Genomic DNA, 22,721 nt, shown 5'->3' on the forward strand with positions numbered 1-22,721 from the left:
ATAAAATCAACAGAAATAGCCTCTATGAATCTAAGACTAAGACTTATTCAGCAGAAAATAATCTTCAGAGTCCACTGGACTCCAGCAAAACTTTACCAAAAGAAAATCACAAATGCAGACAACTGCTGGAGATGTGGAAGTAAAAATGCAAACTTAGTACATATGATGATTAACTGCCCGATGATAAGATCATTTTGGTGCGAGGTGAAGATATATATAGCAAGAGTAATAAAAAGAAATTGTTATTTAGAGGAATTGAATTTAATTCTAAATTATATACTGGAAACGTGGGAGATTACAAGGGGTCAAAAAAAATGGATGTACTATGCCATATTAGAAGCAAAAAAACTTGTTTTGAAGAATTGGAAGAGCCACAAAAAGATTCCATTGAGCACATGGATTGACAATAAGGACAGACTAGCCACATATGAACGAATTGCATGTCGACGCAAATTAAGAATAGATAAATATGAAGAAATCTGAAAGAAATATTTAAGCGATAAGGCGGACGGTGGTGGGAAGTAGGGGGGTGAGAGTTGGGGAAATATTGTTAAAAAGGTGTAGTCATAGGTATATCAGTACTCAAATCTGAAATGTTAAATTGTGTTATTAGTGTTATTGTGGTTTTTGTTGTATGTGTTTTTTGTGGTTGTTATTTGTATTGAAAAAATGATTAAATAATAATAATAAAAACCGGCAAAGGGTTCTTTTGCTCTGAGTAGTTTATGAGCACTCTCTGGAAATAGATGCATGCCTACCAATTGACCCCAATAAACGTGTATTAACATTGACAGGGCCATAAAAACAAGTGTTTCGAAAGCAATCCATTCTCCCTTTGTTGAGAATATATTTTAATGGTCTTAGCTTAATTTTGAGCATTACGCATCTATAATAGGGCTGCAATGGACATTGTAACTGGTGTGCCACCTTGTGGTAGACTTAAACAGAACTGCAGTTGCATTTTGTCTCATAATAGTGGACAGTAGATCAAAGAAAGGAGGAGCTTGGGGCCGGGGGGGGGTGATTTTGCCATTCAGACTTAGAAGGACACAGTGGGAGAAGATCCATTTTCAGGAGACACCTTTGGGCGGGGTGATATATTGGGAGAAAGCCCCGTGAAGAGACATTGGATTAAAAGTGTCAGAAATCAATAGAAGGGAAGGGGAGGGTATATTATTTTCAAGGAAAAATCAGTAACTGTGTCAGGCAGGGCAGACACTTCATCTTGCTGTCTGCTTTGATGCCCTGTATAGTTTTACATCTTAACATGTACATTACATACATGAGAGGTGTTCTGTGCCTTCTGGTGTCCAAAAGGTATTTAATCAATGATCATATGCTAATAAATTGAGTATAAATCCCGGTGATCATGGAAAGCTAAATCTCTTAAGAGCAGCCACTTGTATACATATGGAGAGATTTCTTTTCAGAAGGGGAGGGAATATGCTGCACAAAGTCTGGGTACTGTTAACTGCTGTTTGTGTTCCTTCCTGGATGTTATGGGCCCTTTTCATTCCTGGAATTCCTCTCCTTCCATTCTATACTGGAGGTTTTTTTAAGGAGAAAACTGACATTAAATCTAAAAAGGTTACTCGGTTTGTCCAAGAACTTATTCAGCTTTTTACATGAGCAGAACCATGTGTTGTGCCATGAAACCAGCTTTTCAAAGCCCTGAGGATTCTGTACAGTCTCTTTGGAATGCAGCAATAGCAGCTATTTTCCTACTGCTCACAGTTCTTTGGCTCTAAGCATGTTGTGATTTTTTAAATATGTTACCTCGTCAGCTCTTTTGAGGGCCCTAGTGAGCAGAAAATAAAACCTCCCTGTGTTTTCCCCCTCCTGTTTACAATATGACTGAAGTTTATCTGCCAGGAATTATTATTCAGAATATCTTCCGTTATTCCAGGTAATGAAGCAGAATGGGTCGTCGCAGACACTCAATAAACCCTACAATAAAGCAATGGGCAAGCTGGAGGGCGTGAAGAAGGATTACGACGCACTGAGGAAGCGGTACAATGAGAAGATGGCGAGCTACAATACTGATCTGAGCCGATTAGAGCAGAAGGAAGGCGAAAACAGGCGACTCCAGAAGCAGATTGACAAGCTGAACAGAAGGTAGAAGATACTTTGGCCAGAAAGCCATTTCATGTTTTTGTTTTTTACTAGAACAAACTTGACACTCAAGTTACCTCTCTGAACTTTCCTGGCTTTAGTCATGGTTTTTCTGCTTGCTCCCTAGTGACCAAAAATCGAACAAACAAAGTTGACCTGACTGAGTAGCCACATTTTGTTCATGTGTTTGCTCCAGCCACATATAAATGCTGTGTATGTGTGCCTGTGTGAGGGCTGCATCCCATGATGCAAAAAACTTTTGTGCACACACCTTCTCTTTCTCTCCTCTGGAGCACATTTGGGGGAGAGATGTGGAGGTAGAGAGGAAACTGCAGTCCTGCTGCAGAAGTGGATTTCTGCTTGCACGGCGTTCAATATAATTTTATGTGTCCCATGTCTAAGTAGAAACATCATACGTGGGTGAACTATTCCCCTCCCCTGCACCATGGTTTGCGAAGTGAAAGGAGCTCATCTCCTTTCACCAACATTTCTTTTATAATGAGATGAGAACCACTGCTTCTCTCCCCCCTGCCGCTCCCACATTGAAATGTGAGCAGGGCAGTAATGTGACAAAGAAAACATGGCTGACTCTCCCATTTCTTATTTAGTCCTTTACACAGTTTAGTTTGGTGTGTAAAAGAGGAAGGAAGCTTTCATAGGGCCCCCTTTCTCTTACAAGTGGTGAAAGGACTTGCTGTGACTCTCCTCCCACCTCTCTTTAGGTTTGGGACCGTGCAGCAGGAACTGAGCAAGGCCACTGCCCAAAACAAGGAGCTACAGAGAGAGATTGAGCGGATGCAGGCAGAAGTGACAAGGTTTAAGACAACGCAGCTGAAAACAGTGAAGGTTGCACAGAAGTTCAAGGAAGAGAGGGACGCCATTTTCACCGAGTATTGTCTCATCATGAGCGAGAGGGACGAAGTCCTCAGTGAAATGGATAGGCTGGATACAGAGTTGGAACTTGCCGAATCCAAATTGAAAAACATGTCCTCAGAGAAAAGAGTGGCTAGTGAGGAAATGGAAGCCTTAAGACAGGTGTGGTATTGTGTGGCACTTGCTCTGGCCAGAAAGAGTTGTTCAAACCTAGTGGTGTTGCAAGTGTCTGCAAGTTTCTAGACCGGCCTTCCTTATCCTGGTGCTCTCCAGATATTTAGAACTACAGCTGGCAAAACAAAAGTCTTAAGTATTATTGCCCTCTATGCCAATCATCCCTTGGTCAGAATTAACTTCTCTGATTTCTCTATTATTATTTTGGGGCTGCACAGTGTTTCAGTTTTTTATGCAAGCAGATATGTGTTGCAGCTTTTAAGATATTTGCTAGTTGCATCTAATGCATGCTTTGTGCTGTATTATTCCTTATGCATGGCACAGGCTTTCAAAAATTCAGTGTGTTTTCATTAACAGAAAGACTTTCTTGTACACTTAATGTACCTCCAATGATGGATTTTTATTTTATTTCAGGAGCTGAACTCGGTGAAGGAAGAGAGAGGTGTGGTTAGGAAGAAAAAGACAGAAGCCATCATCCAGGTAGGGTTAGCTCATGGAATGATAGTGTACAGTTGAGATGCCCAGTTACAGTGGTACCTTGGGTTACAGACACTTCAGGTTACAGACTCCGCTAACCCAGAAATAGTACCTCGGGTTAAGAACTTTGCTTCAGGATGAGAACAGAAATTGCATGGCGGCGGCAGTGGGAGGCCCCATTAGCTAAAGTGGTACCTCAGGTTAAGAACAGTTTCAGGTTAAGAATGGACCTCCAGAACGAATTAAGTTCTTAACCTGAGGTACCACTGTATTTGCTAGGGGCTGCACCCCTGTTGCATTCAGCTGAAACTGTTCTCGGGATGGCAATCCTGAACTAGGGGAAGAAAACAATAGGCAGTAATGTTGGCTTTGTTTTTAAGAGGGAAAATAGTGCAGCTGCAATATGAAAATAAGGACCACATTAGCTACTGGTGATTCGTGTGTGCTCCATGCATGTATGAGTGGTGTGTGTTTGTAGCTAAAGACAGCAATTTCTCGATAATACAGGGATGGGAAGGGTCCTATTTTTAAGAATAAAAAGGCTATATGGAGCAAGGAGTGCAGAACCCTTTCTTCAAATGTTTTCTCCCTCCCAGCTGAGCACAGTTCCAATATGTGAGCTCAGCTGAGGAGGAAAGCATTCGGGAGAAGGATAGCAGGGAGGGGACAGTGGTGCCCCACTCCTTACCCATACATTCCTTTTGGTTTTTTATTCTTTAAAAAAAGATGTCCCCCATGAGATTGATATATCTCCATATAACTACCAGGGAATGCAGTTGGATTTTTCTCTGTAGTAAGTAAACTTGTTCCGGAGGAGCACTTTATATTGCTTACAGCAGAAATCTTGCACATCTCTTGTGAAATTCTGGTCCTAAAGGAGTTTTCCCCTTTGATCCCCGAGGAGGAGTCCCAGCTGCTGCTTCCTCCTTCTCCTCACCTCCCGCCCTGTCGCTGTTGATTTCTGGCCAAGCCCTTCGGAGACGAGAAAGAGGACCCGTGCCGCCGCCACTAATGCCATTTGCCATGCAGACTGCTTCCGCGAAGTGGTATGACTGAAGGGACTACGGCTTTATTGAATTTTGTGTTGAAGACAGTAAAGATGTTAATGTAAATTTTGAGGAATCCAAACTTTCGTTCAGTTGTCTTGGAGGAAACAATAACTTCAAGCATTTAAATGAAATTGATCTTTATAATTCAATTGATCCAAATGAATCCAAGCATAAAAGAACTGACAGATCTGTCTTATGTTGTTTATGAAAAGGAGAAAAGGGTGTCTTCAGGGTATGTTCCACTAATTTTCAATGCTGTTCATTTTGTTGTTTTTAATCACTAGTTAGTGTTCAAGATATCCTAGTTAAAACTAGCAATTCCTTTTGAAACTTAAAATGAGTAAAGCCCATACATTTGTATGTTTGTTCCTCAAAGCTCTTACATCTCACTAGGGAGGGATTAGAGCCTAGAGGTTGTTGCTTGCCAATCTGTACATTTAGACCAAATTGTATTTGCACTGTTAGTATGAAAGCGAGTGGCAAAATGTTAATACACTATATGATCTTCTTTTGGGTGTGTTTGTTGTTGTTTTTTGACCAGTTTGTGTTCAGAGCAGTGGGGATTTTTTTAATGTCTACATTATTTCTAATAAACTGTTGAAGACTCCATGACTGTCAATTGGCTGGCTGGCTGTAACTTCATGTATTCTTACTATTTGTTGCAATGGAATACTTAATTTCTAGTTGGAATAAAAGTGGGGGATTATTTCATCTGTTTGAAGTAGGAAAATTCTAATATTCCCAAGCAAGTCTATTTTTTTTTAAGGATCTGTAAGTTGTGGGTACACTGACAGTTTAAAGGGGAAAAAAATTGTGATTTGACTAAAATAAAAGCAAGTTTTGACTTCCTTTTTTTAAAAAAGGTAGGTTCTTCCAGCAACTTGCAGTATAGGACAGAAGGAATAAAAATACCATGGACGCCAAAGTACCAGAGGACCATCATAGGCTCCAGTAGGGGTAATATATATTTATATTATTTCTTTCTTGGAAATTAGTGCATAAATGGAGAGTTCGGCATTCTAGCTAGTAGATTTTTGTCAATGTTTAAAGCAGGGCACCATCCCTGCTTTGTGTGGGGGGGTCACATTTGGAAATCTAAGAAACTATCATGGGCACCACAACATAGCCCTTTTGCAGAAGAAAAACACAATAATGGGATGAGAATAGCCTCCTCCTCGAAGCACCAGGTAAAACACCCATGCATGCCCCCTTAACAAATACCACACAGGCGCAAAGAGAGGCGACCCCCAAAACAAGCCAGACCCTGATTTATTTATTTTTTAATTGAGAGGGTTAGGAGGGGGGCTCCAGGGGGAGTCTGAAGGTACCACTGTGTACATTGGGCAGTCCATGTTTTGAGCAAGGACATGCCCCCACCCCATATTTCTAGTGCATGCATATTAAAAGCATTCTCTCTTGCCCCCTCAACCTCTCAGTGTTAGTATGAAATTTTCCATGATATCCTAGTGGTAGGGTAGTCTTTAAATAGCGCATGTAATTGAACATTTAGGTGTTGTTCTTGTTGGAAGCCCACTATTAAAAACACTTGGAAGCCAACGTAAAGGGATGGTGTGACTTCCCTGGTAACTTTTGCAACACACCCAACTGCCATGGCTGCTCCTGTGCTGTTCTATACAGGTTCACTGTCTCATTCCGAATGTAGCAGCCCCAGCCTGGTAACCCCACCGCAGTCACCGCTTAACCTGGAGACCTCATCCTTCGCCAGTAGCCAGTTGCAGAACTCACTTTCCACCCTGCCCAGGTGAGCCCAGTGTCTGTAGGGCAACATCAAAAAGACAAGTAAGTTATTCTGTAAATGTCTTAAGTAGGGCTAGTTGAAATAGCAGTTAAATGTGTAAATGGAAAAAATAGAAAAGGAAAGGGGGTGGGAGAAATGTGCTAAGTACAGAAACTGCTGCCTTTTAGACCAGTAGTCTTCAGCCTTTTTTTCAAGCTGGGACTTTGGACCCCAATCTGCAAAATTTGACTGATTGTCCCCCACCCCACCCCAGTCCCTGCTATCTACTTTCTGCTCCTCTCTTCCATGTCCCCTGGCTGTCCTTGTGCCCCCAATATTTCTGCTTTGCATTCTGCTTTTGTCTGCTAGGGGAGAGCAGCTGATCGCAGAATAAGCAAGATGCCAGTCACTTCAGCTGCTAGCCAGGACCAGGATAGATCTATAGGCAGCAGGGGCAGTCATCCTTAAGCTTTCGGAGCAGGATGTGGATGAAAATCTAAGCACCCATTTAAGTATCTAAATATCTGAAACTGTTTAGATATAATGCAGTTGATCAGCTTTTAATTTTTCTGGTATTCTTCTTCCTTCCTCTAACTTGAGCTCCCGGCTAGAACCCATGAGCAGCCATTCCATTCCACAAGGCAGCGGAGCTGCAACCCTTGACAGCCATTCCATAACTGATACTGTGAACGAACAGGATGAAGGGATCACAATTCTTCCATCCAAGCAGACCACCCCAACCACCAGTCCTCGCAATTCAATCAGGTAACCTGCTTCCTCATTTTCCCCCTCTCTCTCTTTCTCTCTCTGCGTCTGTGGGGGTGGGCAGCTGCTCTATATTCTAGGCTGATTAAAGGGGAGTAGGGTTGAAAGCTGAGTGCCAGATTTAAAAGCAAGGGCTCTACTTCTACAAGGAGCTTGGTCCTCACTTTGGCCTTCTCCGGGGCCAAGCAATTCAGCACGAGGGAGTGGGAGTTCCCAAGAGGAACACTGAATTTGGATCCATGGTGGTAGTGCTATTTTTCTAGAAAAACAGGTGCTGGAACTCACCATGAATGCCTCCCTTATTCTTTTATAATGGCAACGGTGCTCACCTGAGAGGTGCTGGTACTGAGTTCTGGCAAGTTCTGGCTGGGGGGGGGGGGAAAGCCCTGCATGGTGGAAAGGAGTCGATTCCTTCCTGCCAAATAATGCCACAGAGAACTCAAATTGGGGCAGCTGGAACATCTTTGGGGCCTCTCTTGCTGAGAGCTGAGAGATAGCAAGGGAACAGGGGTTAAGGGCTGGCTGGAGCTGAGGGTTTGGAGGAGCAGTGTCTGATGAGGATCAGCTTGTCAAACAGGCCTTGGGTGTCTTCTCTTCTTCTCTTGCCATTGAAAGGAGTTCTGTAGACACCAGCAAGAGGACACCTGAACCTAGAACAGTTACCATCAAGAAGTCACAAGTGGAACTCGGAATCCAGATCAGTGGTGGAAACCTACATGGTATTTTTGTGTCCGATGTAGAAGATGAGAGCCTGCCAAAGGACCTGATGGGCTGGTGCTTGGAGACATGATACTTGAGGTAAGCAGTGGATATAAAAGGAAGGTGGTTGGTGGTTCAAACTCTTGCAGAATCTGTGGATGCAAAAACACATCCATAGTTTCCCCCATGGAAGGAAAAGCAGCTTGGGTTTGTTTGTTTTTTTAGTAGACAAAAGTGGTTAACAAGGAAAGGGGAATTCATCCCCTGTATTCTTCCTCTTCTCACGCACCCACATAATAAAATACCACATGGAAAAATAATCATACAACTACATATGATCCGTAGTCTGGTCTTCAAATATTCTAGTGTTGATGAGGATGGTTTAGATAAGCAGGAAATCTATTAGGTCTTGGCTGGAAAATGTACAAAATTTAAGGTGGAACGTCAGCTGAGACCAGCAAGGATACTTAAGATTCAGAGCAGTGATGCTTGGATGAAATATGGCCTAGACATTCTCCAACGAATGACAGTTCTTAAAACTTGTGCTGTCCAGCTGTATTTTTGGATTTGGGTTGCCATTTCCCCAATTTCCTATTAGCGAAGACGCTGTGTTCTTAATACAATGTGAATGTATTCCCCCTCTTTTGGCATAGTCAGATTCTCTAGTCCCACATAACAGAATTCAACAAGATCAAAGAGTTACCCGGAGAGGGATTCTATGTCAGGTATGTAAAAGTTCAATTGGTAAACTAGGAGACTATTCATCTGCTACAACTGTGGGCTAATTCACACAGATATGAGCATCTCTTGAACTTTCAGCACTTGATGGCTTGCAGATGAACATGTAAATGGGCTTCATTGAAAGCATTGTCTGTGTTTGAACTGACTATAGGGAACATGACAGCACTGTCTCCAGTGACTTAATCTGCAATGGTTTATTTATACATAAAAGTTGTCACTTGATGCTATAGTCAACAGAAGCGAGCACACATCCCACTTTTATGAATACTGCTCAAGAGCACGCCTACAAAATTGGCATCAAAAGTTCAGTCACAATAAGGCAAACTGTATTTATGGTGATTCCATACTTTTCAACAAATTTAATAATCTCCCCTTAGTTACCTGAAGGATGGATATCCTATGATTAGGGAAGTGGGCCTTAGGCTCAGCACAGCCATGTTAAGGATTCTTGAATGATTCCATAGCCTATAAAATTGAGTATTATTAATCTACCTCCCAGAGATTTGTGAAGATGACTAAGTATCAGAGAGAGCACTTCCTTAAAAAAGAGAAAAAGATAAGTGAGCCAGCAGTTTTCTGGTTCAAAGCTTATCTCAGTCATGAACTCCTTGAATAGCCTTAAGTAATTTTAGGCACACAATTAAATAACATATGTTTAATAATATAAACTATTGAAGAAACTAAGTAAAATTCCCAGCCTCTGTCCCCCACCAGGGTCTGTGATATTTTGCTGGACTGCCTTTTAACAGATAGCTCTAATGTGAAGCACATGGGTAGAATAATAGAATCGTAGAATTGTGGAGTTGAAAAGGAACCCTAAGGATCATATAGTCCAGCCCCCTGCAGTGCAGGAATATGCAGCTTTCTCAAATCATAAAACGAAAAACAAGCAACAATCATAAAAAGCCATAAAAACGCAAAAAATTGCAAAAACAAAAGCACCAAAAATCACCTCAGAACACCAATCAGAAATGGAAGGTTTTAATGATGATGGGGTGGATTCAGATGAGTGGTACAAGGGCAGAAGAGGGAGGGGAAAAAGGCTTAATTATGATCGGGGGGGGGGCGACCCAAATGAACAGTGCAAGGGCAGAAACAGGAAGAAAATAGGCTTAATTACAATCGGGGGGGGGGATATTCAGATGAATGGCACAAGGGCAGAAGAGGGAGGGGAAAAGGCTTAATTACGATCGGGGGGACTCAAATGCACAGTGCAAGGGTAGAAGCGGGAAGAGTAAAGGCTTAATTACTATGCAAGTGACTGAAATTTGCTACGCAACAGTAAAAACAGAAGCTCATGGACCCCGTTTGGGTTCCAGGGCAAAGTTTGAAAACAGGAACACCTACTTCCGGGTTTGCAGCGTTCGGGTTCCAAGTTGTTCAGAAACCGAGGAAGGGGCAAGCGGAATATAAAATGGAAGAATGGTATAAAGAGATGAGGGATATTGCTATTAATGATAAATTAACACGTGCCATTAAGGTAAGACAGGAAATATGTAGGAGAAATGATTTGAGGAGATATGGAGGGTGTTTGCAGAATTTGTACTGTTAAAATGGGAAGGGGTCAAACCATTGCAAGAGGTGTTGAAATTTTGTGAGGTTAGATAGTTACAATGGAATGGTCTCGGTGGTGGGGTGCACATTTTTATTCTTATTTATTTATGATTATTATTTTGTCAAAAAAATAAAGAAAAATAAAAATTTAAAAACTACCGTATTTTTTGCTGTATAAGACTCACTTTTTCCCTCCTAAAAAGTAAGGGGAAATGTGTGTGCGTCTTATGGAGCGAATGCAGGCTGCGCAGCTATCCCAGAAGCGAGAACAGCAAGAGGGATTGCTGCTTTCATTGCGCAGCGATCCCTCTTGCTGTTCTGGCTTCTGAGATTCAGAATATTTTTTTTCTTGTTTTCCTCCTCCAAAAACTAGGTGCGTCTTGTGGTCTGGTGCGTCTTATAGAGCGAAAAATACGGTAAATAAAATAAAAAGGGTCTCTTTATTTCTCTCTTTTTGCAGGGCACTTTATGACCGGATGGCAGAAGTGGAGCAGGACTTGAGCTTCAAGAAGGATGACATTTTGTATGTCGATGACACTCTGCCGCAGGGGAACTTTGGCTGCTGGATGGCGTGGCAGCTGGATGAAAACGCCCAAAAGCTGGAAAGAGGACAGATTCCCAGCAAATACATGTAATTAAATCTCTGAGATACAAATGGCGTTTGCCTCATTGCTAAAAGCGGGCAGTTACGATGAAGTATGAACAAAAGCCAAACGTTTTGTTCTTCAAAGCCTTGCTGTTAATGTTGAAGGGGGTATTGAGTTTCCCAGTAAAGTTACTTGAGAGAGGTGGCATGTTTTAATAACTCTCAATTAAAGAAACTATTCCGTCAAGTCATTTTTAGTGCTACCGATGGTTGCCTACATCCTAAAAATGGAAAGGACTTTGTTTTTGTGCTTTTATTCCGGGACAGCCTAAGTGGCTTCCCGTCGTCATGCCACAGCACTTTTAGACAGGGATGGATGGCATCCATATTTAATTTTGGTCTGTGGGTTGGAACATAAGAGAACACCACATTTTCCCCTTTAATCCACCAAATTAATGCTTGCTTTTTAATAAAGATCAAGAAGATCAAGATCAAGGGGCAGAATTGGGCACTGCTGCCTCAGCTAAGATCCTGATGTATATACAGCCAATTGGTGGAGGGGGATGTCCTTCATTCTGGCTGCCAGCTTATACTTTTTTTGGTTTTCACTCACTCTCAGGTCTTTGACTTGATCATATCATTCTCTTTCTCCCTCTTTGCAATAGCATTTCACCAACCTTCTCACTTCATTTCCCTCCATCTTACCTTGGAACTGTAGAATCATGGGGTTCTAGTGTGGCCATACCTGCTCTCCTCTTTTGTATGGGACTCCATTATTCTTACTATTTTTTAATTCTTCACTTTGTGCTTCAAGTTTCTATACCTACCCACTTAGATGACCACCACACAAGGAACAGAAGCTCATTATTTGACTTAGGTTGGGCATCTGAGGTTGGGCTCATGGTTTGGCTTCCTCCAGACAAACCACGAGTAGGGAGTCTTAATTACAGCTCATGGTTTGTCTATAGTGAGACATGCCACAAGCCTAGGTTGGGTGCAGAGGCCACAGTCTTCACCCCAGGAATCCTTGTTTTTGCTCGATCGTGGTAAGTCATGGCTTGGGTTAGCTCAGAACCAAACTTACGTCCTCAAGTCAACTACAAATGACCTCATAGTGAGGCTTGTCTCAAGATTCATTGTTGGTTTTACTGCTACCTGTATTATATTCGAGAGCATTTCAGATTTTGCCCGATTAAGCCCACAATCTCTTTGCAGGATGGAGCAGGAGTTCTACAGGAGGCACAGCATATCCGAAGCTAAAGATGAAAACAGCTCTGCAAAGACATCATCGGCAGCAGCTTGGAGGTCGTTCTTTAGGAGGAAGCACAAGCACAAACGTAGCGGGTCCAAAGATGGAAAGGAACTGCTAGCCCTTGACACCATCAGCACAGACTCCACCCTTTTTTGGATGGCAAGTGTCTTAACCGAATTTGCTTAGCCCACAACAAAATTATCTAGGTTTATTTGCACATTGGCAAAGAGGGCGTATGACTTTGGGTTTTAGAACAAAACAAAACAGAGGAGTTGAGGCAAGGGTGAGCGGGGGAGAGTCAGCCTGCCATATCCACTGCATTTTCAAAGTTGTTCAGGGCCAGCCAAATGCCATGTATCCCATGTCCCACTCTTTCACACATTTAATCTTTTACATACAAGACTGATTAGCATGTCCCATAACCCTTCTTAAAGTATATTTCCACATGTCCCTATAAATCTGCTATTAACAGTAGCTAAGGAGTAGGGATTTGGATTATTAGCTATAGAATGTGGAGTTTCTCCAGTTGTTCCCAATTATCTTTTTCTGTATTACCTGTTCAGGCTTTTTTTAAAAAAAAAAAAATTCAGATTCACAATTTTCAGACAGCGACTGTCCCACACCTCAATTACCTTCACTATCATGGGCCCTTGAGCTGTTATATTCTTTTATTTATTTATTTTCCTGATCATGCAAGCAACTCTCCATTTCTCTCCAGATTCTGTAAACCTTGCTTATCAACGAGTCCAGAAAGTGGACTGCACGTCTCCCAGGCCTGTGCTTATTCTAGGGCCATTACTTGATGCTGTGAAGGACATGCTAGTCAAGGAATCTCCAGGAAAATTTTGCCGGTTTCCTCTAGGTAAATATGCCAGCACTTGAAGGTCCTGTAGTAACCAAAAGTTGGTCTCCAGAGGGAGCAGTAGAAAAACAATGGTTGCTTAGGTGTTATGGGTAATTCAGGTGACACACACCCTCTATCGGCAAGAATTCCCTTCTAAAATACCTCTTTTCCTTTGCCCATTTGGCCATTGTACTGCTCTGCGTTCTCAGGTATTCTTTCCTCCTCTCCCTCTTCAGCTTATAATTCTTCCCTCCCTCTTTCCTCTAAGTCTCTTCTCCTTACTGTACTATTCTCCCCTACAGCACACAGAGGAAACAAACCACAATACCCAGTTTAGTGTTATCTCCGAACCAAAGATTGTTGTTGTTTTTCACTCCCAACAAACTTGGATCAGTAATCTAAGAACAAGCATGGGCTATGTATTGTTGGGAGGAAAACAAACGATCCCTGGTTTGGGACGGAGCAGTTGATCCAAGAGTCGTATTTTGTTTCTTTCCAGTGTGTATAGGGAAGAGACAGGCCAGAAAGACTCAATTGTGGGAAATTGCTAAATATGAGTTGTGAACAACGCCATTACCTTATTTGCAATTCAAAAGGAAAGTAAATACAAGCCATGATGACAATCATCAGCCAAGGTACAGGTGCTGCTTCACGCTCCTGGTTAAGCAGAAGTACCGAGTGATGGTGCAGCGTTTAGCATCACGGTCTCCCTTCCCTGGGACGCGGGTGGCGCTGTGGGTTAAACCACAGAGCCTAGGACTTGCCGATCGGAAGGTCGGCAGTTTGAATCCCCGCGACGGGGGTGAGCTCCTGTTGCTTGGTCCCTGCTCCTGCCAACCTAGCAGTTCGAAAGCACGTCAAAGTGCAAGTAGATAAATAGGAACTGCTCCAGCAGGAAGGTAAACGGCGTTTCCGTGCGCTGCTCTGGTTTCCCAGAAGCGGCTTAGTCATGCTAGCCACATGACCCGGAAGCTGTATGCCAGCTCCCTTGGCCAGTAAAGCGAGATGAGCACCGCAACCCCAGAGTCGGCCACGACTGGACCTAATGGTCAGGGGTCCCTTTGCCTTTACCTCCCTTCCCTCCTGTGCAATTTATTAAACTCTTTATCTGCTTGCTCCTTTGGGGAGAGCGCTTCCTGACAGCTATGCATGCAGCCTGGAAATCCTCATTTGACAGCACGGACTTATTAAACAGTTGTCCCGGCCTGGATTTATTAAAGCATGGGTTTATGAAGCAGTTGTCATGCTACAGTGCCAACTGGGCAACTGCTGCAACAGCCTCCTTGCTTTCCCACAAGACTGTGTGTGGTCCTACATTGCATGAGGCAGGAGAGATGCCAACAGTGTCCCCCCCCCCCCGCCATTCTCTCTCCTTTCTCCCGGCCGCAATGTAACATCCCTCTACCCTGCCCCATTCTAGAAGGGGGGAAAAACATTATCATGGTATTAGCTTGTGCAAATATTGCATCGTGGGGAATGTGCAGCTGTGGGTGCATATTCCTTAATGATCCAGTTAAACCCTTCAGTAGACATAAGGCCAAATGATTGCTTTTAACTGGTTTAAATATTAGCGTGCTTTATATATATACTGTACGTGTGCAAAGGAAAACTTGGGTCTGAAGCATCCGAATGCCGCCTTCCTGTGAAAGTAAAAATGAATAAACTATTCTTTGTTTTTGTTCTTCCAAAACAGAAGTGATGAAAGCTTCTCAACAATCCATCGAGAGGGGTGTGAAAGACTGTTTATTCATAGATTATAAATGTAGGAGTGGACATTTCGATGTGACAACTGTTGCCTCAGTAAAGGAGATAACAGAGAAGGTACTTCTCTCTCTCTCTCTCTCTCTCTCTCTCTCTCTCTCTCTCTCTGGTAGCTTTATTTTTTTCTCTTAAAAAAGGCACCCACCCACAGTTCTGCTGTAGCTAAACTAGTTTGGGCCTGCCAGCTTCTTGAGTGGGAGACAGTCTGGAACCACACAAAAACTTACCTGAACTCTTTGGAGAAGAGGCAACGCACAAGCAGATAGAAATACAGCCCTTTCCCAATTATGTTTACTTTCTTATATTTAAAAACTGGATTGATGTGCTGTTTTGATTCTGTAATCCCTAGATTAAAGTGGCTAAGTAGGTGAGCCAGCAAGTCTTGTGTTCGAGTCTAACCTCGGGTGTTGTTGACTTCCAGAGCACATGGCAGTAACTTTCCATGGCACACTGGACAGAATGAAGAACTTACTATCCCTGTTCTTCAGCTTACACTTCACGGGCCAAATTTGATGCAACATGGCAGCCAAAATTATCATTATTTAACAACACTTACATAGTGTGGGATTGTAATAAACCTCAAAGCCATTTGTTGTTCGCATGCAATTTACTTGCTGCCCTTCATCGTAGGATCTCAGTGTGGTTCACAGAATAAAATACTGGATAAAAACAAGTAAATAAATAAATCAAAACAGTAAAACTGTTATGTACTGAGTTGAATAGGATCCAAACTGCATCAGTCTGATTGGTCCTAGAACAGGGGTCTGCAACCCGCAGCTCCGGAGCCACATGTGGCTCTTTTACACCTTTGCCGCGGCTCCGGGGCGGATACTAGCGAGGGGAGGAGGCGCATTGTATGCCCCGACACTCCCAACTGTGGTGGGCGCTGTACTGGCTGTGACATCACATGGGGGCGCCCGCTGTCAGATCGCAGCTCTGGAGATATATTTGTTTTAAATGTCGCAATGGTTTTGCGGCTCCCAGTTTTTTTCCCTTCAGAAACGGGTCCAAGTGGCTCTTTTTGTCTTAAAGGTTGCAGACCCCTGTCCTAGAACAATAGGATCCAAAATGCAGCAGTCTGATTGGTCCTAGAACAATAGGGTCCAGAATGCAGCAGTCTGATTGGTCCTAGAACAATGCAGCAGTATGATTGGTCGGCAGGAACCACCCAATCCAGCTCCAGATAGAAGTGAATCCACAACCTGATTGGCCTACAGGAGAAGTCCGGAATTAGCCAATCACGTGCAGCCCATTGTGTAAATAATGTATATAAAGCAGATACTTTGAGGGGACTTTCATTCCTCCTCACCACTATGAGCTGAATAAAGAGCATGAAATCACTTTGCGACTCTGAGTATATTTCAAAAACAATACCCCCCCTTCCCACAGATACAATTAAAAGGTAGTAGAATATTAATCTCAGGTGAGGAGTGGGAGGTTTCTGCTGCTTCTTTCAGGAAGATCACCCATCCAAGCTCCCCACCTCCTCTCTCCATGTCCCATTGCTACAGGAACTTTTATCTCAGGCCAGCTCTGCTACTGGCAGTAAACCAAGCTGATGAGAAAAGTGCTTTTAGGCCATTTGGAAGTTTCAGGTCTGCTCACCTGAGCACAACTTCCATGGTAAAAAAGCATGCCCTGCCCGCCCCACTAATGGAGACGTATGTTTAAAGAAGAACGTGCCGCTTGCCTCCATCACAACTAGCTTGGGCCTAAGTAAATTTTCTATGGTGTTCAGGTTCTGCATTTGGACATCCCAAAGGCATCTGGCTGGTCACTGCGAGACGCTGGGCCTTTGGTCCAGCAGGCTCCCCTTCCGTTGTTAACTGGGCAGATAGGAAAGACGGCTTGGGGAGAGGCAGGTTTGAGAATATTAGGCCGGTGATGAGTGTAAAGTCAGGTGTTTGCACTTCCTGGCTCCTTCTGTTGGTATATTTAAATAGTACAGGAACTGTAAGAGAGAGATAGAGGACAGAGTGTTGGTGGTGGAGGGGTGGAAATTGAAGGATAGCCAAGCGAGAGAGTGAGAAGTCGCATGGGGGAAGCAAAAAGTACAGAAATACAGAGCGTGAATAGGAATGCAACCAGAATGGTGTCTCAGAGCAGTGCTAGAAACAGAGCTATGCTATATAAATAATATATGCTTGGTAAAGGGTGGTGTTTTTTCCATATGAGGTCTACAGATTTGCATTGGATTATATTCATATATAATCATTTATGGCTACTATTTTAAATGCTTTTAAAATGCCTCAAGGCCAAGGTGTACTGTACAATAATTGCATTAAGAACAGGCCCCCCGGGATTTGCAAAGAAAAGTAAGGCAGTTAGGAAGGGAACAGGGAGAAGCCGGGTCAGCACCATAGAAGCTGTTTAAACCAGGGGTAGCCAGCAAGGTGCCCGTCAGATGTTCCCTGCCAGCATGATATTTAAACCCTTGCAAGGAGGGAGATGTGCAAAAGTCAGGAGACATTGGAGAGAGAATGAAGACGTGAAAATTGAACAAGTATCCCAAGGTTTTGGCAAGATGAAACTGCCAGTGGGGGAGAGGGAAAAGAGAGGGAAGAGATCTCCGTACAGAAGAAGTAACTTTGAAAAGTGGCTCTGATAAGAAAACAGGAATCCAGGTGCAGGTGGAGTGACAGAGGCAAGCTAGCTTTGGGAGCCAAGTGGCAACCACTGGGCTTTGTGGGGCAGCTGCACTCACACTCCATATATCCACCTTGCAGAACAATTTTCAACGCTTGCTTCCTTACAATCATGGTTCATAAAAGATAACTGAAATTTAGGATTTTAAGCAACATTTATAAATGATGTTTCCTATATATAAAGGTTTTGGACAGGCATCCAGTGCCCTAAGGGTGCTTTCTGGTCACAGTTGACAGCACTGCTGCCTCTGTGTAGGTGGCTGTTGATTAAGGCAGATTGCCTTGCCAGTTGCAGCAGATCAAAGGTTAGCTGCTCCTGCTGCTGAAGTGTATCAAGCAACCTTCCTATACTGGACACCAGATGGCGCTCTGCACAAACCATTGTATATCTATGCTGATTAAAACGGGCTGCAAATCTGTTTAGCTCCCTAATGGTTTGCCTTGTGTCCCCTGAAAAATTAAGCATTTAACGAGCTTTTTCTACATTTCTGTGTTAGAGAGCAAAAAGACCCTGTCTTTCTGAGGGACAAATTACTCAGAAACATTCCAAAGAACAGTTTGAGACTGCTAAGAAGATAGAACAGGAATATAACAAGTACTTCACAGGTTTGTATGCCAAAGGAAACAATAGCAAAGTGGAAGGCTGGCTTCTGATTCCTCTAGCTGGGTCGTGTTTACAGTGGTACCTCGGGTTAAGTAGTTAATTTGTTCTGGAGGTCCGTTCTTAACCTGAAGCACCACTTTAGCTAATGGGGCCTCCTGCTGCTGCTGCGCTGCCAGAGCACGATTTCTGTTCTCATCCTGAAGCAAAGTTCTTAACCTGAGGTACTATTTTTGGATTAGCAGAGTCTGTAACCTGAAGCGTATGTAACCCGAGGTACCACTGTATGTGTGTGTGTATTTTTTTGCAACAGCATTCCCCCCCCCCTTAGCAGTCACCTGTGTGTAGATCACAGCATAGCACCTGCTTCCCTATAACAACCAGAAGACTTATAAATCATCCCTTTAGTACTAAGCATATTCTATTTCAAAGAAAGGGAACAATCAATTACATGCTAGGATTTCCCGAATGGTCAGCTCAAGGGATAGGAAACCCAGCAATGTTGGGTGCTAAAAGCTGGCAGAAGCTTCTGGGAGGAGTGGGGGGCAGAGCTTGCAGCTGCCCAGTCTGATCCAGGTAAGCTGCAGTGATGCTACAGTTGGGAGAATGGTGCCATAGCTGTTTCCAACTACATAGGTTGCTGCTGCAAACTGGACCTGCCAGCCCCTGCTCAGTCACTTAGGCACTTGACTATATCCAAGGGGCAGCCTGTGCAACATTTTAACGCAAGACCCTTTTCCAATATTAGCAAGTGAGGACTGCAAGCAGACTGCGGAAGATACTGTGGTGAATGGCTAAGTAGCATTTTACTTGGTTTGAAGAACAAAGCCATTCTGTCTGTTGGTCTATATCCTGGTTTCTCTGACTGCTTGGGACTGTGTGGTTGGTTCATATGCACAGTACAAATCACTATTTTTTAAAAGAATGTAGTCCCTGCCCTCAAGCTTACAACCTTAAAGGACATGTCACAAAAGGAAAAGGGGTCGGGAAGGAGGGAGGGAGGAGGAAATAAACAAGTTCAGGGTCTTGGGTGTCCCATTTTGCCAGAATTCTCAGTAGATGTAAGAACCTACCCAGAGACACTGGACTCCAGTTGGTCTCACAAAAGTAATACTTCACCTCCCAGAGCTCAAAACAATTTTGCAGATGACAAAATCAACCAATAAGTATGATTTTATTTGTTTTCTCTGGAGGTGGTTCCATTTTCTGTTTGCCCATCACTCCTATGATTCCCCCCTCCCCCGTTTTACGGCTGTCTGTTGACATGCTTCTGGAGGTTTGAGGGGAATTCCCCTCCTCCTCCAAGCTTTAGGGGTGGTGACTACTCTCTCAGCCCCAAGGGCTAGCTGCCCCCCTTCCCTCAAGAAGTACAGAAAGTTCAGTTTCCTGGTAGAATTAGAGATAAGCTGAGGGAGAAACAGGGAACTTCATTTATGCATGCACATCTACTGTGGGATCCTACTAGGGTGTCTCAGTGGCATGTTCCCTCTCTGCCTTGGCAATCAGTGGGATTTATGCAGTGGAGACGTGCTAAATAGTCAGGTTTTTTGGATAACAGCAAGATTATTGGATGGAGTAACCCTGCAACACTTTGTTTGAGAAGCAGGCTTTGCAATAGGCCAATGTATCCTTATGATAGACTCTTGCTGTGTTGGTATTTTTCTGCACTGATACTGCTGTGGTAGGACAACAAGGCAACTATGACAGGCTTTGATCATAAATGCAGTTTTAACTGTTTAACTCTGAATCCCCCAGAATGGGGTGGTAGGAAATTCCTGGCAGTCTCCCCTTGTGCTTTGGATGCTTTGCCTTGCAAATCCAACTTGAATGTCCCTAAAAGCATTTAATAGGCTCTAACTGAGCACCAGTGTTTTGTGTTTTCTGTTAACTTGATCCCTTGAATAAGCCTGCCAGTTCTTTATTATTATTATTATTATTATTATTATTATTATTATTAACCAGTCATGCCTGATTTATTAACGAAACCCATAAACGGCCATCTTCTTCTATTTGTAAATAGTGGCTTGTTGCTACGGCCATCATCTCTTTGTATATTTCTGCCTTGCTACTAAACTTAGCCTTCTGTTCTGCCATGAAGGTTTATTATGCTATAACAGGGGTCCCTCTAACCATATTTAGATTTAATATGTAAACTTTGTCACCTGATGCCACTGAAAATAGCTTTCGGAGGGCTCAGTAACAAAACAGTTGTCTTAGAGGATCATACTCGTGGGGCCTGGCTGCTTTCTCCTCTTGCCATGTTTTTGTTAGCTGTATTGCAGCAGCAAAGGCTTTCTTAGCAGGAATGAAGGTTCTCAGAAGCTTGGCTGCTTCAACACTGATTTCTTTTGCTAACCACAAAAAGACCTCTGCTTCCACAAACGCTAAAGAAAAGTGAAAGCCAGAAAGCCCAGTTCCTTTCTCCTTTCCCAGAGCTCAATGGGAGTTACGAAAAGAGATGCCCCCTTTTCTTAGGCCTCTCCCTGGGTCACTCTCAAACCAGTCCCCTGAAAGGAACAACACGCAGTTTCAGTGTCCTGAAAAATTTACATCTTAAGTGTCTCTCTGTGTGTCTCTGCCTTGCTGTTTGTCTCTCTTCTAAGAAGCCAGACGCCATTGCTGAAGCCTCCCTCTTCCCCACCCACCTCCCTGATGTCTTGTTTGTGATCTCTTGTGGCTGTATCTGCATAAGTGCTTCAGTGACAAACTGATACCATGGCCTATGAGAAGCATAGCTGAGCATGCCTGAATGCCATTAAAGATGCTAAGAGTTGGGTCCTACAAATTTCACCATCAAACCCAAAGGCCATACAGTGGTACCTTGGGTTACATATGCTTCAGGTTACAAACTCCGCTAACCCAGAAATAGCGCTTCAGGTTAAGAACTTAGTTTCAGAATGAAGAAATCGTGCTCCTGCGGCGCGGCGGCAGCAGGAGACCCCATTAGCTAAAGTGGTGCTTCAGGTTAAGAACAGTTTCAGGTTAAGTACAGACCTCCGGAACGAATTAAGTACTTAACCTGAGGTACCACTGTACAATGAGAATGCATAGAGAGGCACACTCTGTATGCACCTTCCTTCATTTTCCTGATTCCTGGACCACATCAAGAGTGAGGTCTAGTTCATATACCTTTTGGTGGAGATGCTTATAGGGAAACAGGCAGTGCAGGTGCTATTACGCTCCCTCCTTTCGCAGCATCAGTTCCTGTTGCCAAAGAGGCAGGCCACTTTTTGAACTGATAAGTGACAACAGGTGAGAAACCAAACAAAGCCCAACTGACATGCCTGGTTCTCTGCAGGTTGTTGTGAGGATAAGGGAGGGTGTCCTACATATGACCACCTTGAGCTCTTAGGAGAAAGGGTGGAACTTCATCAACACCAAAAAGGGGGGTATTAATCCCACTTCCTTTTTGTTGCTTCGGTGTGTTTTGATTTCTTGGCGCTAGTGCAAATTCAGAAACCACCACCCCCACCCCGCCCCCAGTAAACAATCATGCTGATTGATTGGTGTGTGTGATCCTTCTTTTCGCAGGGATTGTCCAGGGAGGCCCTCTTTCGATCATTTGCACTCGGATCATGACAACAGTTGATCAAGAACAAAACAAGGTCCTGTGAATTCCTTTTTCATAAGACTGATGCTGCAAGCAACCTGTTCTGATTCCCCTACCCCAGTCTTCATTTTCTCACATTTAGGTAGTCTATGTAACTGGAAGCTTACATTGCTCAAGCTTTGTTCTTTTGGTGTGTAATAGCCATAGAGATTTTTATTTAATTAGAATTGCAGCCTCTATTATAGGGATATGACAACCTCTAGTGTGGTCCTGTAACTTGTTAGTTTTTCTACTGTCGAGAAATGTGTCTGTTTTGTTTTTTAATTTTTGTTACAATATATTTTCTGAACTAAAAAAAGTCACTGTATGAAAATAAAAAAGTTAAAGAAACTGAGTATTGTGTTAAAATAAAGGTCAATTTCTATAACTTGACTTGTATGGAACTGTTGCATAAATCCCTCTCTGACTCCGTTGTTCAGTTTACTACTATCAAGCAGGTTACAGAATTAAAACAATTTCACAGACATTTGTAATGGTTATTTTACAGTGAGATTCCAAATTGCATTTTGTTGCTAGAGTTGCAATTACCCATGAAGCATAATGACTCCAAAAGAAAATTCAGAGTAAAGCTTGCTTCAGTTTTGATACCACTGAATTTAAAAGATCCAACTTGAGATACCACTCTTTGTGCCCTTCCCATTTAACAAAATACTACATTTTGAGTATCAGTGGTAAACATCTGCCTGATGGAAATTGGGCTTGGTAGATTGTCCTTTTTATTTCCAGTGTAAGAGGCATTAGGCAAAAGGTAAAAATTCTACTACCTCAGCCCTGCAGATCTGGAGTCCTAAACCATGACTTTCCAACGCCCAGTTTGGAAATGGGACTGCTTTATAAGCTTTTCTCAAGCTAATGTGGGTCAAGCTGACAAAGAAAACAATTTCCCCAAGTTAAGAGAAGGCTTAAAATGGAAAGCCACTGGTTGGGGTTGGAGGTACATATTTTGGACCATGCAAGGGCTTAATTGGATCTGATTTCAGGTATCTTGGGAGAGAAAGAATGTCTTATGAATGCACACTTTATGAAGCAACCTAGCATTCCTTCAGCTACTGAAATATTTGAATAGCTGTCTCCATCCTCTCCCTGGTTAATAATCTGCATGATTTTGTTTTGGTGATCATACTGAAATATGGCCATAAATTCCACTTAATGGCTAAGTGAAATATTTTCTGCTATTATATGGGGCATGTGGTTCTCTCAAGGAATGAGGTGGTTTTTGTAATTCTAAAAGGAATGCACT

The 22,721-nt window shown here is 43.0% G+C and overlaps 3 protein-coding genes across 6 annotated transcripts in view; all 3 read left to right on the top strand.

Moving 5' to 3' along the window:
* Nucleotides 1-5,442, top strand: part of LOC308585733 (disks large homolog 5-like) — a gene marked incomplete at its 5' end in the record, with an annotated part of 23,265 nt that extends 17,823 nt beyond the window's left edge. For all 4 annotated transcript variants that reach the window (XM_081191780.1, XM_081191781.1, XM_081191782.1 and 1 more), the window contains 3 exons: nt 1,907-2,115; nt 2,835-3,147; nt 3,574-5,442. In XM_081191780.1, the coding sequence (XP_081047906.1) occupies nt 1,907-2,115; nt 2,835-3,147; nt 3,574-3,675 (624 nt within the window). In that variant the 3' untranslated portion in view covers nt 3,676-5,442. The remainder of the gene's footprint in view (nt 1-1,906; nt 2,116-2,834; nt 3,148-3,573) is intronic.
* PTGES3 (prostaglandin E synthase 3) lies at nt 4,645-5,442 on the top strand. Its single transcript, XM_081191956.1, is given in 2 exon segments — nt 4,645-4,689; nt 4,693-5,442. Coding segments are annotated over 2 exon segments (243 nt in total). The 5' UTR covers nt 4,645-4,647; the 3' UTR covers nt 4,894-5,442.
* Nucleotides 4,792-21,848, top strand: LOC308585753 (disks large homolog 5-like). The gene is made up of 9 exons (XM_081191825.1): nt 4,792-4,917; nt 5,553-5,642; nt 6,324-6,447; nt 7,024-7,188; nt 10,643-10,813; nt 11,984-12,183; nt 14,561-14,685; nt 17,768-17,876; nt 21,403-21,848. The coding sequence occupies exons 1-9, from the start codon at nt 4,881-4,883 to the stop codon at nt 21,483-21,485; spliced, it is 1,104 nt and encodes a 367-aa protein (XP_081047951.1). The 5' UTR covers nt 4,792-4,880; the 3' UTR covers nt 21,486-21,848.
* The last annotated feature ends 873 nt before the right edge of the window (nt 21,849-22,721 follow it).

Source organism: Podarcis bocagei (assembly GCF_964188305.1).
Source record: "Podarcis bocagei genome assembly, chromosome: 4".
Classification (NCBI taxonomy): domain Eukaryota; kingdom Metazoa; phylum Chordata; class Lepidosauria; order Squamata; family Lacertidae; genus Podarcis; species Podarcis bocagei.